This window comes from Porites lutea, chromosome 1 (genome assembly GCF_958299795.1).
Source record: "Porites lutea chromosome 1, jaPorLute2.1, whole genome shotgun sequence".
NCBI classification, from domain to species: domain Eukaryota; kingdom Metazoa; phylum Cnidaria; class Anthozoa; order Scleractinia; family Poritidae; genus Porites; species Porites lutea.
The window spans coordinates 57,296,418-57,316,149 of NC_133201.1; the positions used below are offsets into that span (position 1 = coordinate 57,296,418).

General features: G+C 37.8%; 1 protein-coding gene across 1 annotated transcript; it reads left to right on the top strand.

Moving 5' to 3' along the window:
* The first annotated feature begins 414 nt into the window (after nucleotides 1-414).
* Nucleotides 415-19,320, top strand: LOC140932664 (collagen alpha-6(VI) chain-like). The gene is made up of 17 exons (XM_073382185.1): nucleotides 415-605; nucleotides 1,071-1,115; nucleotides 1,394-1,978; nucleotides 2,202-2,228; nucleotides 2,458-2,502; nucleotides 3,250-3,300; nucleotides 4,553-5,205; nucleotides 5,828-5,855; nucleotides 6,319-6,648; nucleotides 7,139-7,198; nucleotides 7,612-7,914; nucleotides 8,529-8,822; nucleotides 9,043-9,078; nucleotides 9,631-9,929; nucleotides 10,513-10,621; nucleotides 11,364-11,512; nucleotides 19,133-19,320. The coding sequence occupies exons 1-16, from the start codon at nucleotides 536-538 to the stop codon at nucleotides 11,498-11,500; spliced, it is 3,072 nt and encodes a 1,023-aa protein (XP_073238286.1). The 5' UTR covers nucleotides 415-535; the 3' UTR covers nucleotides 11,501-11,512; nucleotides 19,133-19,320.
* Nucleotides 19,321-19,732: the final 412 nt, after the last annotated feature.

Here is a 19,732-nt window from a genome sequence, read left to right on the forward strand (position 1 = left end):
GAATCAAATTCTCTTTAACCCCCAATATCCAGACATAAGTTCTCAAGACTGGTCCTCATACATTTCCTTAATAAATAAGCAGTGAGAAATTGATGAGATAAAAGCATTCTCTTTGGTGATCATTTTCTTAATTCTCATAATCTTTTCTTTTAACTGTACATTGATATTATCGGGAAAAAATTGATGTTGGTCATTTTTGAGACATACTGGGTTTTAATGACTATGACTTTTAATACTTTGTTTATAAAATAGGTTATTTTAAAAACTACGGCAGGTTTTAGCAAATATCCATGTGGTGCCCTTGACAGGCTACCAATTAAATCCATCTTAACGTGCAGGTTAATAACGGCAGATAAAAACAAAATGTTGCGCCAACCTTGAAAAATTTCAATAAAACTGCTGGTCAAACTTCTACTCCTTTGTTGGCAGATTTTCTAACATCTAGGCCCACTAAAGGAGACAATGCCTCTAACTCCTTGAAGATATTTCCACAAAACGCTGTACAAAGGGATACCACACTGTGGCTTATTACAAAATGGGATCAATGAGCTCCTCCACGTTTTTCAGTCTGATTGCTTATATTTTGTTTGCTGTTATTTCATCGGGTTAGTTTTCTATTCGATTGCAATTTTTCTAATTCCGTTTAAAGAATTGAACAAAATGAGAATGCTGCATAGTCAACTCAGAAAGATAACAGTTTGGGAAGGTTTATTTCAAAAAGCATCTTCAAAATATATTAACTGTCGGATATAATGGAAGGCTAAATGTACATATACTTTATACAGCGTCTTTAAACCGTTTTTATAACTTTTGATCTTCAGTACTAAAGGGACATTCTAATTTCTTCGTCTCTGTTTCTAAGATGCGATACGGAACAAATACAAGGAACACCCGCATCATAGTTAAAATAAAATATAAATAGTAAGTCCTGCCAATTTCAGTTTTCGTTTTTATTTTAACCCGGCAAGGTAAGCCTCATCGGTACCTTAAACACTCTTATCAAATTTTAAGGTTCTCATATCATTGCTGGACGACAATTCAACTATAAATTTTTATGATGGCTGTTGCAGGCTCGACAGATATCAATGGAACAGAAGACGTTGCCAAATTAATGGGTAAGAGGAAAAGCTGTTTGAAAAACATTCCATATTTCCTATCACATTTCAAAAGAGAATGATAATTTTGCTTTTCTATGCTGTAGTGGTGAGAAAGTTGAATATGACCTGCATCCCCCGCCTGAAGATTAGGGTATTTCCGAATTGCAATGAAAAAATCTTAGTTAAACAGTTGTTGTTATGCCATGGAATATTTTAAACAAAAAGGTTTTTACGAGATATTAATGCTGTTCATCATTTTGAGGGATATGTATTTTTTGTTATCTTTGTACCACAAGGGGAACTATTTGACGACAACAACAGCGCCTGTGAAACACCAGCATTAGAGCTTGGTTTTTTGGTGGCAGAAAGCTACAGCGAGCCACCTAAAGAAAATGAAAGAACCTTCAGGAAAGCACTTAAATTTGTTAAAGAGACTGCTCAAAAGATCAAGATTTCGGACGCAGGGACGCACGTTGGGCTCGTTGTATACGGTAAAAAGCCTTATATGGCTTTTGACTTCAACGAATACTTTGACATGCCAAGTTTATCTCGAGCAATTGAAGAAGTCAAAACACCAGCCCAAGGAAGCAGGATCGGAGACGCCCTTACGTTTACAAAAGAACAACTGTATGACAAAAGTGCCCGACCAGGGATCCCCAAGGCATTGATTTTGTTGTCGTCTAAGAAATCAGAAGACAGGATAGAACATGGTGTTAATACTCTTAAAAAGGCTGGAGTGAAAATCTACACGGTGGGTATCGGAACGGAGGGCGATTCTATGGAAGCGAGTGATATGGCTTCAGATGTACCGGATACGTTTTATGCAGACCACGATCAGCTGAATACCTTGGTGACAAAACTGGTAGCCAAGCTATGCGAAGGTTAGAAAGTCCGTTAGATTTGCGGCTTTATTAAAGTAAGAACTATAATCTAAAAAACGGATTGGAGATTAAATTTTCGCCTTCTTTACGCACTGATTCAGCACTGGGTCATTAATCATTGAAGGGGACAGTATGAAATATGTAGTAGATAAGAACAAAATACTTTCAATGATTCCAAAATTACAAATCTCTCACAAATGTTCTGTATTCCTATCGTTAACAGATTCCAAGGGAGAGAGTATTGCTGAAGGTAAGCTAGCCCATAGCTTTAATTCAGATTCAAAAGACACACATACCTTGCTCCACGCCAGAATCCTACAAATTACAACAGTTTTAGCGTACACGAGCATATTTAAAAATTGGATTTCATTCAGTAACAAAACACGGTTACCAAATTTAAGGAAGCATGACTGCAAGCTCTATTTTGTTCTCTGCTTACGTATCTAAAGTTTTGCTAATCATTCCGTTTGATCTTGTAGCCCCTGCAGAGCTTAAAGTGACGTCAGACGAGTCAGACTCTGCAAGTAAGTACACCTGAAAAAGACCTACAACAACAACACTGACGATACAACAAAAAAACAAACAAAATCAAAAACAAAAACAGCAAACAAATAACAAGGAGGGAAGCAAAAAAATGCAATTGTTGTGTATAAATTCACATTTAGCAAATCCCCTAATTATTGTAGTTCATGTACAGGTAAAGCTACGTAAATCTACCTCGGATAGATGTGCACGCACATTTTACGACTGAAACCATGGATGCTAAAACAGGCGATAAATTTCCCCTCTCCGCCTGCCCGTTCCTATCCAACTGAACCTTCCGTAGAAATCCAGCCGAATATTTTGGCATTTGGCGTCGCCGTGACCTTCTTACCACAACCAGAGTTATATCTTCACCATCTATACTGCAATATTGGACGTTACATTGAGTTGTTGTTGTTTCCGTTTGTTGTTTGTCTCATTTGGCTATGAATGGTGGCCTTACGTTTACCACGTAATAATTCGTAATCACAGGAGGCTGCAATCTGAACCGGTCATCGGCAAATTTTTGCCAAAAGGCGTCCAAAGTTCTAACGAATCAGCGATCCACCACTTAATAGAAGTTTTCCTGGTTCAAATATTGCATTGATATTTTTCGGTTCGTGGCATCTACCTCCCATGAGCTACAACTTGAAGTATTGGTCGTTAATTTACATCAGCTGACTTTTTTAATGTCTCTGACTAGAGGTTACGTTAAAATTAAATTATCTCCATACTTGATTAATTTTCAGTGAATCCGGAGGAAGAACCAAGCCCTTCAAAAAACATTGTTTCAGTAAATGGTGAGATTTTCATATCCCTGGCATTATAGCCAATTTTGGGGTTCCTACATGTATATTAGGCAGTTGATAAGATTCTGTTAGAAGAATGCAACAAGAACAAGAACTTATAAATACTAATTTCAAACAAACACTCTTCCCATAGATATTACCAAATCGGAAAATTGCGTTTATAGTACACCTTTCAGTTATTATCTTTTCTCTGAGTTTCTCCATATCAGTAAAAATATTTGTGAGGTCAGCCACCTTTAAGAGCCCGATCAGGCTGATCTATTGTTCTCTGGATCATCAGTCAGAGATGGTATTTTATTCTTGTTGTTTATTATGTTTTGTTTGTTTATTATTTAGTGTTAGGAGGGGATTGTGTTCTTTATAATAAAAAGATTTCTCTAGTAGTACTGAAAACAGTATAACCAAATAAGAAAAACAAAATGGAGAAGAGTAGACATTGTATTGACTATTATGGGAATTTCAAGAATATTGTAATCCTGATATCAGTTTGCATTGCAACCACTTATTTCAGGCTACATCTTTAGACTAAAACTGAATCTGGAACTGAAATTGAAATAATTGTGAGGACATTTACGGTGACCAGTGCTCCTATTTAACGATCATCCTGTATTTATAACGTGACCGACTCTGAGCACATGTTGATTGAAGATTTTATGATTTAGTGTCGCGTTTCAGATTGTTGTTCAGATACTTTATGGGCATCAGCGTGAAGTTGTAGGGACTCTTCATGTGGGATGATCCTCATCACGATTTAACCTCATTCAGACCTGGGGGTAGAGGGGCTTGATTCCCTCTCCATCTTTAAAATTGAACGACTTCGAAACCGTTTAAGCTATGTATATGTGACCGCCATGCAACTCCTGAAATTAACCTGAAGATATTTTAAAGTATTTGTGACCCCTACGTCAACATTGACGACATCATGGTAAGCACCATTTTTTTAACAGCCATGTTTAGCAAAATTAAGCACGTAAATTCGGTCTTTTGCAATAATTTAATCAAGGGAAAGACATAATTTTACTAAACGAGTGCAGCTAAAAGCAACTTTATCTTTTAACCCATAGGGGTGGGGTCACCAAGTCAACCATCACAACTGGGAAACGAAGGTGAGTCTCTTCTAATGGCATTTTAATCGGAAAACGTAGAGATAAAAACAGTTAAATGATTGTAATTGTCTTCTTCGCCAGTGTAAAGGTTAGAAACCGTAAGCTAAGGGATTCCAACAAAGTCTATTGCCTCGCAGGTCCACGACCCAACAAGGTGGATCTGGTGTTTCTCATTCAAAGTTCCGGGAAGATGGGTTTTGGGGACTGGAAGAAAACAATTTCCTTTATGAAATACGTGACGCACGCATTTGACGTATCAAGTTCTGAATCGAGAGTTGGGTTGATTGTGGAAGGAAACACGTTTCACGTCGTTTTGGATTTCAAAAGAATTGCCAAAAAGACGCTTTTTCTGGCTTTGGCAGGATTAATACCCATTCCATTTGGTGATCTTAAAATCGGCAAAGGCTTGAAAGATGTCGAAGATCTTGTTATAAACCCAAGTGGAAGAGATAACATCCCAGATGTAGTGATCGTTTTAACAGACGGCAAGTCTGTTGATGACGTCAAGAAACCATCAAAATCACTGCAAGATAGCGGTGCCGAAATATATGCTATTGGTCTGGGAGACAACATTTCACTTGGTCAATTAGAGGAAATTGCAAGTTTCCCTAGTACCAAATATGTTTATCATGGGGATTATAAGGATGTTGTACAAATTGCGAGTCAAGTAGTTGCCCAAATTTATGACCACCATTTTTGTGGAGGTCTAAGCTCTCTGTTGAGAAAATTACTGTATAAAGAAGAAACAAGGAAGAGAACATCTGCGGTTCAAAAAATGGTGAAAAACAAAGCACATTATAAGAAAACTTGATCTCAGTTGCTTCCTGCCTATTGTTGTTGTTGTTACTTTTTTTTTCGCTTTGTTTTTCCCTTTCAGTTGTTATAATTGTTTCCTAAGTTAAATCATCCATAAATGAAATGCTTTATTTATCCTCCGCCTTCACACCAGAGCTTATTAAACCCTGATGAATATAACTAAGAAAATAGTATATGTATGTTAGACATACGACGACTCGAGTTGTGGTTTGTTTTTATAAATATCAAATAAAAAAGAGAGTTAAGCTTAAAGACAGTACAGTGTACGTCCGCCTTGAACTAACAATGTGTGAATGGAATTATCTTGAGAACAGTCTCCGTTTCTAAACTTGTTTTATTACGTCCTTCACATGAATAAAATCTCAGTTAATATTACATTGGCCTTAAATTAAATTTTTTTTTCTGGCTATGCCCAATAAATCCGCTGTTAGGGTACAAAAATCTCAAACTTAATAAAGAGCTTTGATTGTCCATAAGTGAACAAATCAAAGAGCAAATGAAAGGATATGTCAAGCTCGATTGAAAACATTTTTTTTTCTTGGGGGGGAGGGGGGGGTTAAACTTTGGTTGTATAGCCGCTTTAATAATCGTTTCAGTTTAATATCGATTACAGACAAATGAAGGGTAAGGGCAAAAATCCGCAACTAAACCACTGTAGAAATTCGAAGTTTAATGTGGCTAGGACTAGGGTGGGAGAAGTTGGTAAATAAAAGAAGGAGATGATTCACTGCTTCTGCCGCGGTTTTTTCGAGTCCGTCCAAAACCACGAGAGGTGGATAGATAGATCGCGTAAAGGGTTCGCAGAAAGTTCAATATGTTGCACCCCCTATTGAAATGCCGTTGCCACCATAATAGTTCGGTTTAAATATTTGCCGAGGGACAGCATAATATGTTTATTGTCAGGAAAAAAAATTCTTCCTTTCTTTAGCTTCCTAGGGACTTTGATATTCATAGCGTTTTATTATTATTTATTATTGTTGCTATTTTTCTTTAATAAATGAAATTTGTTTATTTCAAGACGTCAATCTTCTGTGACAGTCATCCACTGAATACGACCAAAATGTATACAACATATATTTATTTACAGCCTTCCAGTCAACCAAGCATTCAAAAGGTAATGAGCAGGAAGAAGAGGTTGAACATGATGTCTCAAATGAGAATGACAGTTTTGAAGACGCGGTGACGCACGGGGGTCACATGGACAAGTCGGGTGATATGTTATCTGGAACAAAGGATATGGCTCATACGTCAGTGCAAGCGGATGGCGGAGTGACAGCTACAGCCAATGATTATGAGACATCCCGTGACGATCAAAAGGCAGATGGGCAGAATTCATTACTGGAAACTGACACGACAGAAAATAGGGCAACGGCCACTCCGAGAAGTAATGTATTTCTCATGTCGCAAAGATTTACTTGTTCCCGCTTATTGTCATCATCGTCATTATTATTATATTAGAAATACGTGTATCGCAGAAACTCGCGAAGCTCGAGGGGGGGGGGCTATAAAATGTCAGGGATGGAAGGGGGGAGAGAATTGGAGTAAATTGTGTAGCTTGGGAGGGCGGGTTTCAACACTGGCTCTAATATTGGAAGGTGAGATGTACTTAATCTCCTTTTGGTTGCTCTGTCATTAAAAAAGATTTTCTCAGGTTTTCTCATTTTCTCAGTTTTCTCATTCCTTCAGTTGCTGTTGTCCATTTCTCCTCTGGGTTGTACCGTTCCATATGGTTTTATGAAAAATTCGTTATAACAAGTCAAAATTAACAGCGTCATAGATTAACTTTAGCCATCTTGGATCAGACTATCGATACTGTTACTCGTCGGCAAAGCAGTGTAGACCTTGATAAGGACAAAAGATACAGGTGAACGTATTGGTAAAACTCTTGGACTTTTTGTTCCTTTCAGATAGTACTCCGACGATTTCTCACAAACATGTGCTACAACTGAAGGATCTTGCTAATAAAGGTAAGTCACGGTTGAATAGTTATTTTTGATAAATGACTGAAGGGTTTTACTATGAAAGGGGAGCGTCATCGTTGGCCCATAAACGGATAGGTGTGTGTGTAACCCTATTAAGGATGAAACAAACGAAAGTTGATCTAAGGGATTATCAAACTCGAGTAAAATTGTGCGAATATAGAGTTAGAGTACTTTATCGCTTATCCCAGCAATCACAGAAAGGTTTCGGTCGGCAGCCAAATTCCTCTCTAATCCCTCTCTTCTGAAATAGAAGTACAAATAGAAAGGCACAAACTGTACAGACATCTCCGACTTTAAGGGTACTTCATTCTAAATAATTATTATTAAACGTGGATGCCTTTCTATTCAAGTAACAATTAATTCTTGATTACTTATTTAGGTTCGTTAACAATAACTGCTAAATATATATAAACATATATTTTTGTTTCTTTACCATGCTATAGTTTGTTCTGCTAAAGCGGATATTGGGATACTTATTGATGGCTCCTCAAAAGTTACACAAGAGAACTTTTTCAAGTTGTTGTCCTTCACGAAAAACCTGGTGCGGTCATTTTCAATCTCTAGAGATCATGCACACATTGCCGTGGCAACCGCATCCAAAGGGCCTCACATGCGTTTTGATTTCCAAGGCTTCCATGATGAATCAAGCATAACAACAGCTATATCGCGCATAACATATCAAGGTGGCCCGTTTCTCTTAGGTGAGGATGTTTTGTCTGACACACATGTTGAATGATAGAACATTACATTGTACACAAAGTACGTTCCTAGCTTGCCCGTGATCCTACTCGCTCTGAACCATGTGCTCTTGTAATGGCGTTTCACCAATGAACTGATGTTGTTGTGTTCGATCCTTGATGATCGAGGCCTTGATTGATTGAAGGTTGAAGGGTCTAATGAATAGGTACGGTTCTAAGGAAACTGAAGTTGTTGCGGTACTCTAAATACCCATGCATGGAGTTAGCTTTTCATTTAACTAAAGTCGAATTTCTCCACAACGGCCACCTTGGGAACAGAAGAAAGTGGCCGTTGTGGGGAGGTGGCCGTTATAGGGAGGTAGGCGTGTAATATGATAATTTTTTGAGGGGTGTATAATGTGCTTACTCTATCCCATAGTGGTAATCAAATATATATAATGTATAGAGATAAACAAAAACCCAAAACTCAGGTATAAAACACATACACAACCCACAATCATCTGATACACTCTGATGAAGGGTTAACCCTCAATACGTCAGCATCTCTATCAACCTACAATAGCCGATGTACTGACTTTTCAATTCAGTTGATAAATCCAAATCTTTATGTGTCACAGGATCTAGTTTAACTGGCTTAAAAACAAGCTGGTTCAAGAACAGTGATCGAAAAAGTTTTCCTCAGCTACTTCTTGTCCTTGCTACTACTCAGTCGATTGATGAAATCAAAGCACCAGCACGTGTTCTGCGAGATAGAGGAGTGCGCATCGAGACCGTGGGAATTGGAACACTGTTTGACGGAGTACAGCTCAAAGAAATAGCCACTCATCCTGCTCAAGATCACGTGATGGCCGTCTCAAAGTATGAGTTACTTCCAATGATAAGGCCATTGCTCACCGTTAGGATGTGCAGAGGTGAGGACAGCACTTCAAATATCACTCTATTTTGTTGATTATATCCTGGTGCCGTTTACACTGAAGGCAAATTTCAACCTCAGCATACGTGTAGTAGTTTCCTCGGTCGTAAGACATACGTCTCCTTCCTTATATTAATCATGGCATTTTCCCTAGTACTTTACCACACATTGGCACTGCTTTTAATTAACTGATGTATTTTTTTTCGATATTTTACTAGCTGTTGGAGGAAAACTTATTTCGCGACCAGTTTCAGGTAGGAACAGTATGTTTTTGTGAAGTCATCATGCACTTGGATTTGTTCTCTTTTTCACTCTTCAATTCTTAATATTTTTTCTTGACTATACTGTAAATAAGAACATGCATTATCGGTTGTTGCCACTGATTAGTTAAAATTGACTAAAACTGATATATTAGGAAACAGTTAAGAAACTTTTAAGAATAGTATAACTAACCTGTACAAAGATGAATTAGCAAATGTCTTTGACCCGGATAAACCATGTTCATGGGGTCTTGCACGTTATTATGGGTGCCACTGGCTACAATAGTTTAATAAGCATTTCTTAAGATTTTAACTGATTTAGTTGGCAGGTGCCCTGCATGGGACTCTAGGTCCCGTTTGCACCTAACCTTTTGGTCTTTTTTTTTTGTCGTTACTGTAACTATTTATTTAGAGAGACTCAAACCAATAAAGTTTATAAAACAAAACAAAACAAACAAAACAAATTCTCGTCCGTCGGATGCAGGAATGTATGATTTGTTCCACATACTAACTCTCTTCATATGATTTAAATTTTATGCGTTTTAGAGATTCGTAGCAAAGACCAACCACTGATGCCGACACCTGCCACTTTAACAAATCAAGCCATTGCCAATGACGAAATGAATAATTCTCAACAGTCTCCATCTAAAACACATATGAAACAAGATCCAGAAGTGACTCAAGACAAAACCACAGACCAAGTAAAACACATGAGTGAACAATACAAGTTAAAAGCAAACCTAAAGCAACAAATGGATCAGTTGAACCAGATTCACGAAAAGCACAGAGGAGAAGAAAACGGTTTAAGTGACCAGAGAGACGTTGAGAAAGAAAAATTAAAGGAGGTAAATAAAATCACAATTAATTCAAAAAATATCATTCATTAATAAACTATTTTTCGTTAAAAATGCCCAGCAATTAGGAAAATGAAAACGTTGATTGGTGAAGGAAAGATCAGCGACGCAGGGGCTAATTTTCAGAGGGACTGGAAAAGCAAATTTTATAAGCTGGGTTTTTATTGCGATTTTTATCATTTGCGGACAGAAGCAAAGCAAAATTACAAGCCTGTGTCAGGTAAAAATAACAATGCTTTAATGCCAATAGTGACCTGAGAACACTGAAATTATTACCAGGAATTATTAATGGACAACCTGCCAGAAATTTACTTCCAAGTAAACGATAGTAACGCTTCGAAGTCTATAGCCTGCATCGCAGACGTAATTTTAATAGCCACGGTTAGTGTTTAACCAAAGTCTCGTTTCGTCTGTGGTGAAGGCTATGAAATCTACAATGCTCAATCAAGTGTGGCATGTTTAAAGAATCGAATTTTGTAATAGACTTGCTGTTTAGTCCCAAGGTTCTTCTAAGGGCAAATTTACATTATTAATTATTTATTTATCTCATTTGCTCTGTTTTTACTTATTTCAGGACATTAGGCGAAAACTTTATGCGTTATTACATCGACTTGGTGGGACGAAGAAAGATATTAAAGCTGCTTACAGGTCAATAATCTACAATATCAATGGACATCATGCTGGTAAGAATGTATACAGTACTTTGAATGCCTAACAAGTTTTTTAGTATCTTATACAAAAACGCATTTCATCGATTACCTGCAACACAACAGAATGGAATCATGACGGTGACTTTGCTTACCTCGTGAAATAATTTAAAAAAGACATTAGTTTCTCCTACTAGCAATAACCAAAGGTTACGGAGTATGGGCGACAACGATCGAAGGTCAAAACGCTTTTACTCCAACGCTGTGCTTTGCTTCAGTTTCACGTGAGAGATGGTCAAGACACGCGTGTTCAGATTACGAGTGATAGAAGGTCCAAACGCGCGTGATCAATTTGCGGTCTGTGTATTCCATTCATTCTTATTGGAAGTCCAAACTAATGCTGGTTACATACATGCGACGCATGCGTAATAACAACCTAGATATTAGGATTGCGGGCTCTGTTCTTGTCGCCCGCAAAAAAAAATTTCTCTTCCCCAACTTTTTTTTTCATTCGGGTTAAGAGGGTGCTGCTTTAATCTGCAGAGAGAATGGACACGCAATTCAGGACTTTGAATACCAGACCAATGATATTTCCAACAAGAGGAATTTACAAATGGCTATGTCATAAGCCTCAAGCGGCGAAACACAGTTTGTTTCAAAAGTAAAACTGGCCACTCTGAAGAAGATGTTAACTCTGGACACTACTTTATTAGCAATACCGCACCTTAGAATAAGATTTTAATTAATTGAGTTATTGATATTAATCTATTTTCTTTAGGCAACAATTGTATAGACAAGCATAATTTGTGTAAACAGTGGGCAAAAGATAACCTTTGTGAGAGGGGAAATGAGACAATGGACTCACAGTCAGTACAAAAAGTGTGTCCAAAGTCATGTAGCGTATGCTTCAAGTGAGCTGTGCAACAAGTAAGTTCGTACTTTTATAAAGGTGCTAGGTTCCGGCATTTTAAATCCAGAATAAGAGATTTTCAATACCTGAAAATCAATCTGCCTTTAGTGTTCGTAATCTTTTACAAACTAAAATATCCTGTTAACAGAGTAATAACTACGGAGTAATAACTAAGATAAATTTTTTGAATACTCATGATAGTTTTAGCCTCATTAATGAGTTAATATTAAATTCATCTGTTTATGGCTAATTTAATTGCGGAGCTCCACGCGCGCGCGAGCGGAGCCCCGTACCTAAGATAACCTACCCAACGGAGAAAATTTGGTAATCACGTGACCGTACACTGTCCGTCCGCACCACAGGGAAACTAATATATAATTTCACACTGTCTAGCTAGTTTGGGAGCCCAGGAACAACCTGATATTGCACACAAATGTTGTGATCAATTGACAGCTGTCAAAACAGGGTATCCGCTGACCAGTATCATCTGACCGCATCGCGGGCTCAGGTATCAACCCATCGAAGTCCAGTATTTTTTGAAGTTATCCGCTGACAAGTTACTAGTTTTCAAATTCTGATTTCAAACTGACCTGGGAAGCGATAATTCAGCCAGCTGTTACAGGCTGACAGCTGCGTTTGTCGTTTCTCACCATGGTCACGCTCTTCGTCCAATTTTTATGCTCTGATTGTTCCAAATTTGACAGGTGAGTTCATGCGGAAAATAGGTCTTTTGCATTAGTTGATCACGTGATCAACTTTCGGTAAACACGAAAACGGTCGCTTTTGAAAAAATTTGTTAGAAGGAGCTGAAAGAGCATATGAAAATTAGATAACCTGTAAATTCTCAGCCGTATATCGCCATAGTAGCGATTACAACGGCCGCTGGAAGTTTGAAGGATTTGTATCAGAAAAACAACTTTGCCACCCGCCAGTCACGCTTAAATGGTTTTCCATACAAATCCATAAAAATTTCGATAAAAAATTTCAGAAGTCACAAGTTGTATGGAAAACCACTCAAGCGTGACTTCTCAACAAATCGGCTACTTAGTTGATCAATAAAATATCGGTATTGACTGAATTCTGCGATTTCAAAATGGCTGTGGTAAAGTGAAAATTGAAATTTTCGCCTTAAATCATACTAGAGATTTCCAATCGAACTGTTTAACCTCAGTTATGACTTCTCGGTAAGGAATAAACCTGCCCAGTCCAACACCATAAGCTTTCCATGCTCTAATTCCTTCCACTTCAAACCTGAAATTGTGATACTTGCTCAAACCTTCTATCTTATGTACTTCGAGAGTCTTTTGAGTCTCATTTATAGATAGATAGATAGATAGATAGATAGATAGATAGATAGATAGATAGATAGATAGATAGATAGATAGATAGATAGATAGATAGATAGATAGATAGGTAGGTAGGTAGGTAGGTAGGTAGGTAGGTAGGTAGATAGATAGATAGATAGATAGATAGATAGATAGATAGATAGATAGATAGATAGATAGATAGATAGAAACTTTATTTATGTGTCAAGGAAAAACTAGCCGAGGGGCAGGCCCTCTACTAATAGCGGGACACCTACAGTTAAAATATAATAGATACAATAATTAAGTAGATAAAAAAAATCCATACAATATGTTACAAGTTGTTAGCTAAAATACTAAAGCTGGGTGCTAAAATGCTAAAATTATTTCCGATGAGACATCAACTATCACACAGAAGGCATCCTTTGCATCCATCATCAATAAGAGATGTCAGATCATTATTACGCATTCGGTTTCTAAAATCACTTAATGATTGCGCACACGGAGGCAGTTGTACCTTGAACAGGGCGTTCTGAGAGCGCTACACGCATGTCTTTGGTAGAAACGACATCGTGTCCCTCATTGCAATATCGTTGGATGGATGATTTCATTGGACAAAGGATTCTATCACAGATATCTTTTCCATACTACGGCTCGGAAAAGTCATACCGTGCTGCTTCAATGCCTACTCGTCCTCCGGCATCTCTAACGGCGGCTAAGAGAAGGTTATTGCGGTAACAGCCTGCTTCGTCACTCCTTAGGCTCACTTGGGTAATCTGGGGATGTTCTTTCTTTAAAAACCTCAAGTGTGTTTTCGATGATCGAGCATACTGCGTACCAGTCTTGTTGGCAAGAGTCGAAGATATGAGCATACGATTTCAGCTCAATTTTTCCAGAGTCAACATTCTTACTTATAAGGGTGGAAATATGCCAGCTCAGCCCCCGTTTGCCGAGCCATTCAGACTGTTTCTCACGAAATTTTATTTGGAGGAACTTCATAGCCCAGTCCATGATCAGAATGGCAGACTGTGGATCTTCTGATTTTAGTGCATCTTTTTTCGCCTTACCCTGATTTATTGAGCGCACAATGTGCGCTTTCCACAGCAAGATGTCTGACTGTGCACAGTCAAAGTCGTAAAGGACGTCTTCTCGTTGTTCGGAACTGTAAGGCTTCCACGATGACCCTTAATTCATTCGCTAGTCTCACTTCCTTTAGAACATTCTTCAGCCCTTGGCATTGCTCAAGTCGATTGATACTGATGCGGACAAGGATGCTGTTGCTCGGGATCAACAGGATCACTAAGCGCAAACTTTCTACAGTGGTCAGCGCAAGTAGAGTAGTACTGTTGACAGTGCACTCGGTAGTCAGTTTTGAGATAGCGTTTAGCATCGCGTAGGTTTTGGCAAATACGTAGACACTACCGTTTTTCCATTCCTCCTTTCTCAAGAGTTTCAACCAGCGTCTCGATAGTCTGAAAGCCCGCAAGCACCATCTGCAGCCGTATTATTGTTGTCTAAACCCTGGAGCGATTTACGCTGAGACACTTCGCGAACCTCCAAGATTTTAAACAGAGTAGACCTACTAAGTGGCTCGTGACATTGCTCTTTGTAATACTCCAAGTATTGCTCAATCATTGTAGACCTGGTCAGGATCCTTACAACGTTAGGCATCTCAATTCTGTCATCATTATCTAGGGTGAGTACCTTGTTGCCATATGAAACATCCTGATAAAAATACGGTCTATTAATGAAGTCTACAAAGTGGTCGACCTTCCCCATATCAAGGCGTACGTGATGCTTCGTCTTGATTTCAGGGATGGTCCCAGGGCCGTGCATTTTAGCATGAGAACGTGCTTGCTTTATTTCCCATGAAGACAGACTTCCGTAAGGTTGGTGAATTTTCTTGAGTTTAGTCATAGGGTATCTATGAGCGTAAAGGCTCAGAATCTGTTTCTTTAAATTCCTGGTCTTTGCGTTCTTATAAGCAGTCATGAGTACCACAAGATCATCTGGGGCTGAGCCATCAAATAATTCTCTTTGTACAGACATCATAGACTCGAAGAGCTCCTCCCTGTTACCTGGGGCAATTACATTACATACGTGCAAGCAGTCCTCTTTAGCCTTTTTTACAACTTTCAACTGTTCCCGATCGCTTAAGTTTTGGAATGGAGTTTTTAGCTGATATTTAAGGGGCTCGCGTTCTACTTCTTCTTGTGTAATAAGACTCGCAATTGTATCCATCGCCTCGTTATACCTGCCGACTGCATCGGTTACCAAGGGTGCGGTAAAAGAGGCCTCCTCTGACCCTGGAGTCCAGCATGGTGTTGTGGGATTCCAGGAAGCTGGCGTTGATTGGTCTTCAAGAAATGGAGTCGAAGTGACCAGGCGACTGATGGCTCCCACAGCAGCCTCTTTAGCAGGTCTGCTGAGAAAAGAAATGGAAAGGCTGCTACTTAGTTGTCTTGTGATAGGATAACCTGATAGGACAACTGTGTGTGTATTTTTTTATAAAACAACAACCAAACGACTACCCTCCCGACAGTACCTTTGAAGAAGTACATCTCCCTTAGTTTCCTCAGGGTATAGCCAGTCTGATTTGCGATCTAATTCTTCACTGTGTTTCTTTCTGCACGTTGTGCAAATAGCTAGTAATAGTTTTGTAACCTGGAAAGACTTGTTAAAAAATACTAGATTTACTACTAAGTTGATAAAAGAAGCTATATCTTTATATCCCATCTTGGAAATTATATTATATAGGTTATAAATCAGCGACCAGATTTATGGATGACGCACAGCAAAGAACTATTGCTAATGAACTACAAAAACCAAAGTATGATCATTTGATATGTTATTTGTTTGGAAATGATTTTCTGGCTGCAAAATACTATGAAATACGGAATCGACATTTATCGTTCAGAAAATATATAGAATGGGACTTCCCCTCAGTCTATAGCTCGCTTTTAAGTAATTAGATTACGAACGAAAGTATTTAGTTGAAATGTGAAGGAAGACAAAACCTTTTAATTCTGATATGTTAATTGTAAAATGAAAGAATAAAACAGTTATAGTTCCTATTCTGATAGTACTTACGCGAGCCAACGGGAACGACTTCTCCAAACATATTTTTTTATTTCCCTTGCAGTCTTGAAATTAATAACATGTGTTCCGGCTATTGCCATTTTCTTCCCGAGATGTTTTGGATACTGGCAGGTCTTTGGAGCTTGCCAGTATTTTACCAAAGTCTAGCGATGGACTGGACAAACCGTCATATTCTTGATCTGATCATCAGTGAGTTCTAACAGACCTGCCCTTGCCAGTATCAGATCCATATCACAAACATTTTCCCTTGACAGGTGGTGATTCAGTGGGCGTGAACTGATGTCAGCGTTGCAACTATTCAAGCACACAAAATCTACACATCCTCGATTACTTCCACATTTTGCATCTGTTATTGCGGAAAAAGAACAAAATGCAGCCATTCTATCTGCGAAGGTTATCCCGGCACAGTGTAAATACGCTCTTCGTTTTGTGTGGCAAATTTGCATACGAAATTAAATTAAGTGAACGACGCTAGAAAAATTAACTGAAGTTAAATTAAAAACTTGAAGAAATAGTAAACCAGCAAAACAGTTTTATTCTTAAAAGTAGCCAGTTTTTTTGTACTTTGTTTATTCTACCTCGTTAAGCCTCACAAGTAGTTTCAGTTTCGATAAAATAACATCCAACATGTTTTACACTGCAAACTGAAATCTGAAATTGACATCCTCAGACACAACATAAATTATGTCGTCTGCACACGACAACTTGTGGCTACAAAATTCGGTACAGTAAACTATTTCTTTGCTGAATCGTGTCATAACTTTTGAGGTGGTAATTACAAGGTAAATCTATTCATAATGTATTTTTTTTACAGTTCTAGCCCCTTCATTTCAACGAAATTTCTTAACTGCATGAATAGTCACAACTTGACATAGCAACATTCACGGGAGCTGCTACTTTTTTTTTGTAATATCCGAATTTAAGGACAATATGTAGTGGATTTTAAAATATTCACTGTTTATCCCCAGCATTAAGTAAGTTTTGAAAATAATTGCTCCCTGACAATGCTGATTTTTAGTTTTGTAGTAAGAAAGTTCGGGATCAGGAAAATGCTTAAATTGCGTCATACGCACAATTACAATAGAATATTACCCAAAAGTATCGAACTCTTGTGCTTCGGAATCATTAGTGCCCAAAAATGTTTTTCTTGATTTGGATACACTAGCCCTTGTACTGAACAGGGATAGTGACTAAGACTCCAGATAACGTCAGACTTTTGAAAAAAGCTCATTTGAAAACTAGGATAACCGCACATTTTTTTCAAGGACGCCTTACGTGGTATTTTCAAAACATCATAACTCGTTTTTTTAAAGTCAGAATTTAAATATTTTGCCTTTTTTGAATAAAGGAAACATGAATTAAAATCATACTTTTGGTTTTTTGCTATTTGGATAAATGCGAAATTTTTGCGAGCCTTGAACAAAACGCTTAAATTTGACCTTCAAAAAGACGATCATGACAGCTTTGGACCGTCCAGGCAAATCGCCGCCCAAATTTTTTTTAAAAAGCACTATGAGCCAAACAATTTCGATTTTTGTTGATGGAATGGACTAATTATGTCGCAGAAAAAAAAATGAAGGAATTCTGTTTTCCGCCGAAATTCGAGTGGTCGGTTCTTACACGGACCGCCTCTTAATAGTCTCATTGTACTTATATAGTGCTATAGCTTTTTAAGGGCACTTTAATCGGAGCCTCGCTCTGATGGGTGACACTCGATCGCCATGACTTTTTGTTTGGCAAAAGTTTTGAGCCAAGGAAAAGCGCCCTGGGGACAAGGTTGGGATTAGCAGGCTTTGAGAACATTGGGAGCAAGTCAAGAATTTTTATTTTTATTTTTTTAATGGAAATTACACGAATATTACAAAAATTGAAAATAAAACGAAAGAAAAATAATAATTACAATACATATGCCTTGAACTATTTTCTATGTTCACAACGGGCTGAGCTCTAAAAATAAATTAATAAGAGAAAAAAGAAAACTGTGAAAGGTTTGAACCCAGGAGTCATTTCAAAAGGAGGTTGAGTTTGATCGTCCAGGTAAACGTAGTCCTAAATAGGACTGTTGTTGTTGACAGTGTCTGACGTTTCGACAACCTGTACGGTAGTCATCTTCAGAGTCAAAGTGAATTGTATCGGCAGTTGTATCACGTCAGTTGATTGTATTATACTCTGGTTATTGGTCTGATTGGTCAATTACGTTGCGATGTTATTGGTCGTCTGCCAGTTAAGCCGTGATGTTATTGGCTACGAAGACTCATAATCAGTAATTGGTGCGTTTCGGTCCGTCTATTGCCACAGTTAAACAGTCGTCTATTGTTAGTCAAATTGTCAGTTCTCCAGTCGTTCTCTCGTAGTTAGTTCTGCTTGAAAAAGCAAAAAATGCTTGAAAGAGCGAAAGAAAGAAAGAAAGAAAGAAAGAAAGAAAGAAACTGAAAGAAGACGACGCTAATCTTATAAGTGAAACAGTGAAGCGTAGCTTAAAGGAATATGTATTATGGGAGTTACACTGGCATTCACATAGTTAAGTCAAGAATTGCTAAATGGGACAGGGTATGTGGCATAGCGGGATACATAGCAGTCACTATGGAGTAAAAAGTGAACTTGTCTTACGCAATAGGAGATAACACCGTTTACAAATACGTTAGGAAGGAAAAGTCATCTGAACGTGATATTCACCGTAAAAAGTAAACAATGTGGGCCGGTTTCTTACAGGTGATAGTTATCTGCAAATCCTTGAGGAACTTAAAAATAAAGAAATTACTGCACGTACGCAGGTATTTCGCAGGTATTTCGCCGCAAAACAATGGAACAGTATTCCAAATGAATTGCGTTTAAGAGCTGGAAGTCTAGAATTTAACAAACAAGTGAGGAACATTCAATTTTAGTTATCTAATTTTGAAATTTTAGATGCTAGATATTTTATATATATATATATATATATATATATATATATATATATATATATATATATATATATATATATATATATATATATATATATATATATATTTACATTTCTATGTACATATATTTTTTTCTTTCTTTCTTAATATTGACTTGTGGAAAACCTGCAAAATAGCTTTAGCTAAGTGTTTCTCCCACGTTAAATAAAGATTATGTTATGTTTATGTTATGTAGGCAAACAAGTAGCTAAGTTGGGAAATATGGTTTTTAGTCCTCCAATTTTCTATAACTAATGACATTTAATCAATATTCTCTCTTTTCACCCAACAGAAACCAACCGACAATACAGAATGAATCAGAGAGCACCCAAAAATAAAACGCATGATCAATCCGTGCTTCGCCAAGCAACTTTTCTAAGCCAGTTGACGTTTCTTCTTTCTATGCAATAACCACTAGAATAAGCAAACAATTTACCTATGATATATAAAAACCGTGATTCTACTCCCTCTAAATTCTCCAAATCCTTTTTAGCTTACGAAAGCCATGATATTACCGTGACAAGTCAACCTCAGATACAGCCAACTCTCGCCTTGCGGACACCCAATATAACGGACACCCCGATAATACGGAGAGCAGCTAAATCCCCGGCAAAAACAAATTACAGACGTTTGACTGAAATAAACTGTCGCTACAGCGAGTTAGTGTCCTCATTAGCGAGAGTCCGTAATAGTGAGAGTTTACTTCAGTCAAACGTCTGTAATTTGTTTTTTGCCGGGGATTTAGCTGCTGTTCGCATTATCGGGGAGATCATAAGGCGAGAGTTGGCTGTACATTTTACTGTATCTATTTATTTTTTAAATAACTTTCTTTCGTTTTGTATAGAATTTATTACTGTCTTTCGACAGTTGAGGTCCTCTGGCATTTATTTCA

Bases quoted from the DNA above. Each gene is read 5' to 3' on its own strand.
- LOC140932664 (XM_073382185.1), top strand. From the start codon at position 536: ATGGGATCAATGAGCTCCTCCACGTTTTTCAGTCTGATTGCTTATATT. The intron at 1,979-2,201 runs GTTAGAAAGTCC...TATCGTTAACAG, and splicing joins GGTAGCCAAGCTATGCGAAG to ATTCCAAGGGAGAGAGTATT. The intron at 9,079-9,630 runs GTAGGAACAGTA...TATGCGTTTTAG, and splicing joins TATTTCGCGACCAGTTTCAG to AGATTCGTAGCAAAGACCAA.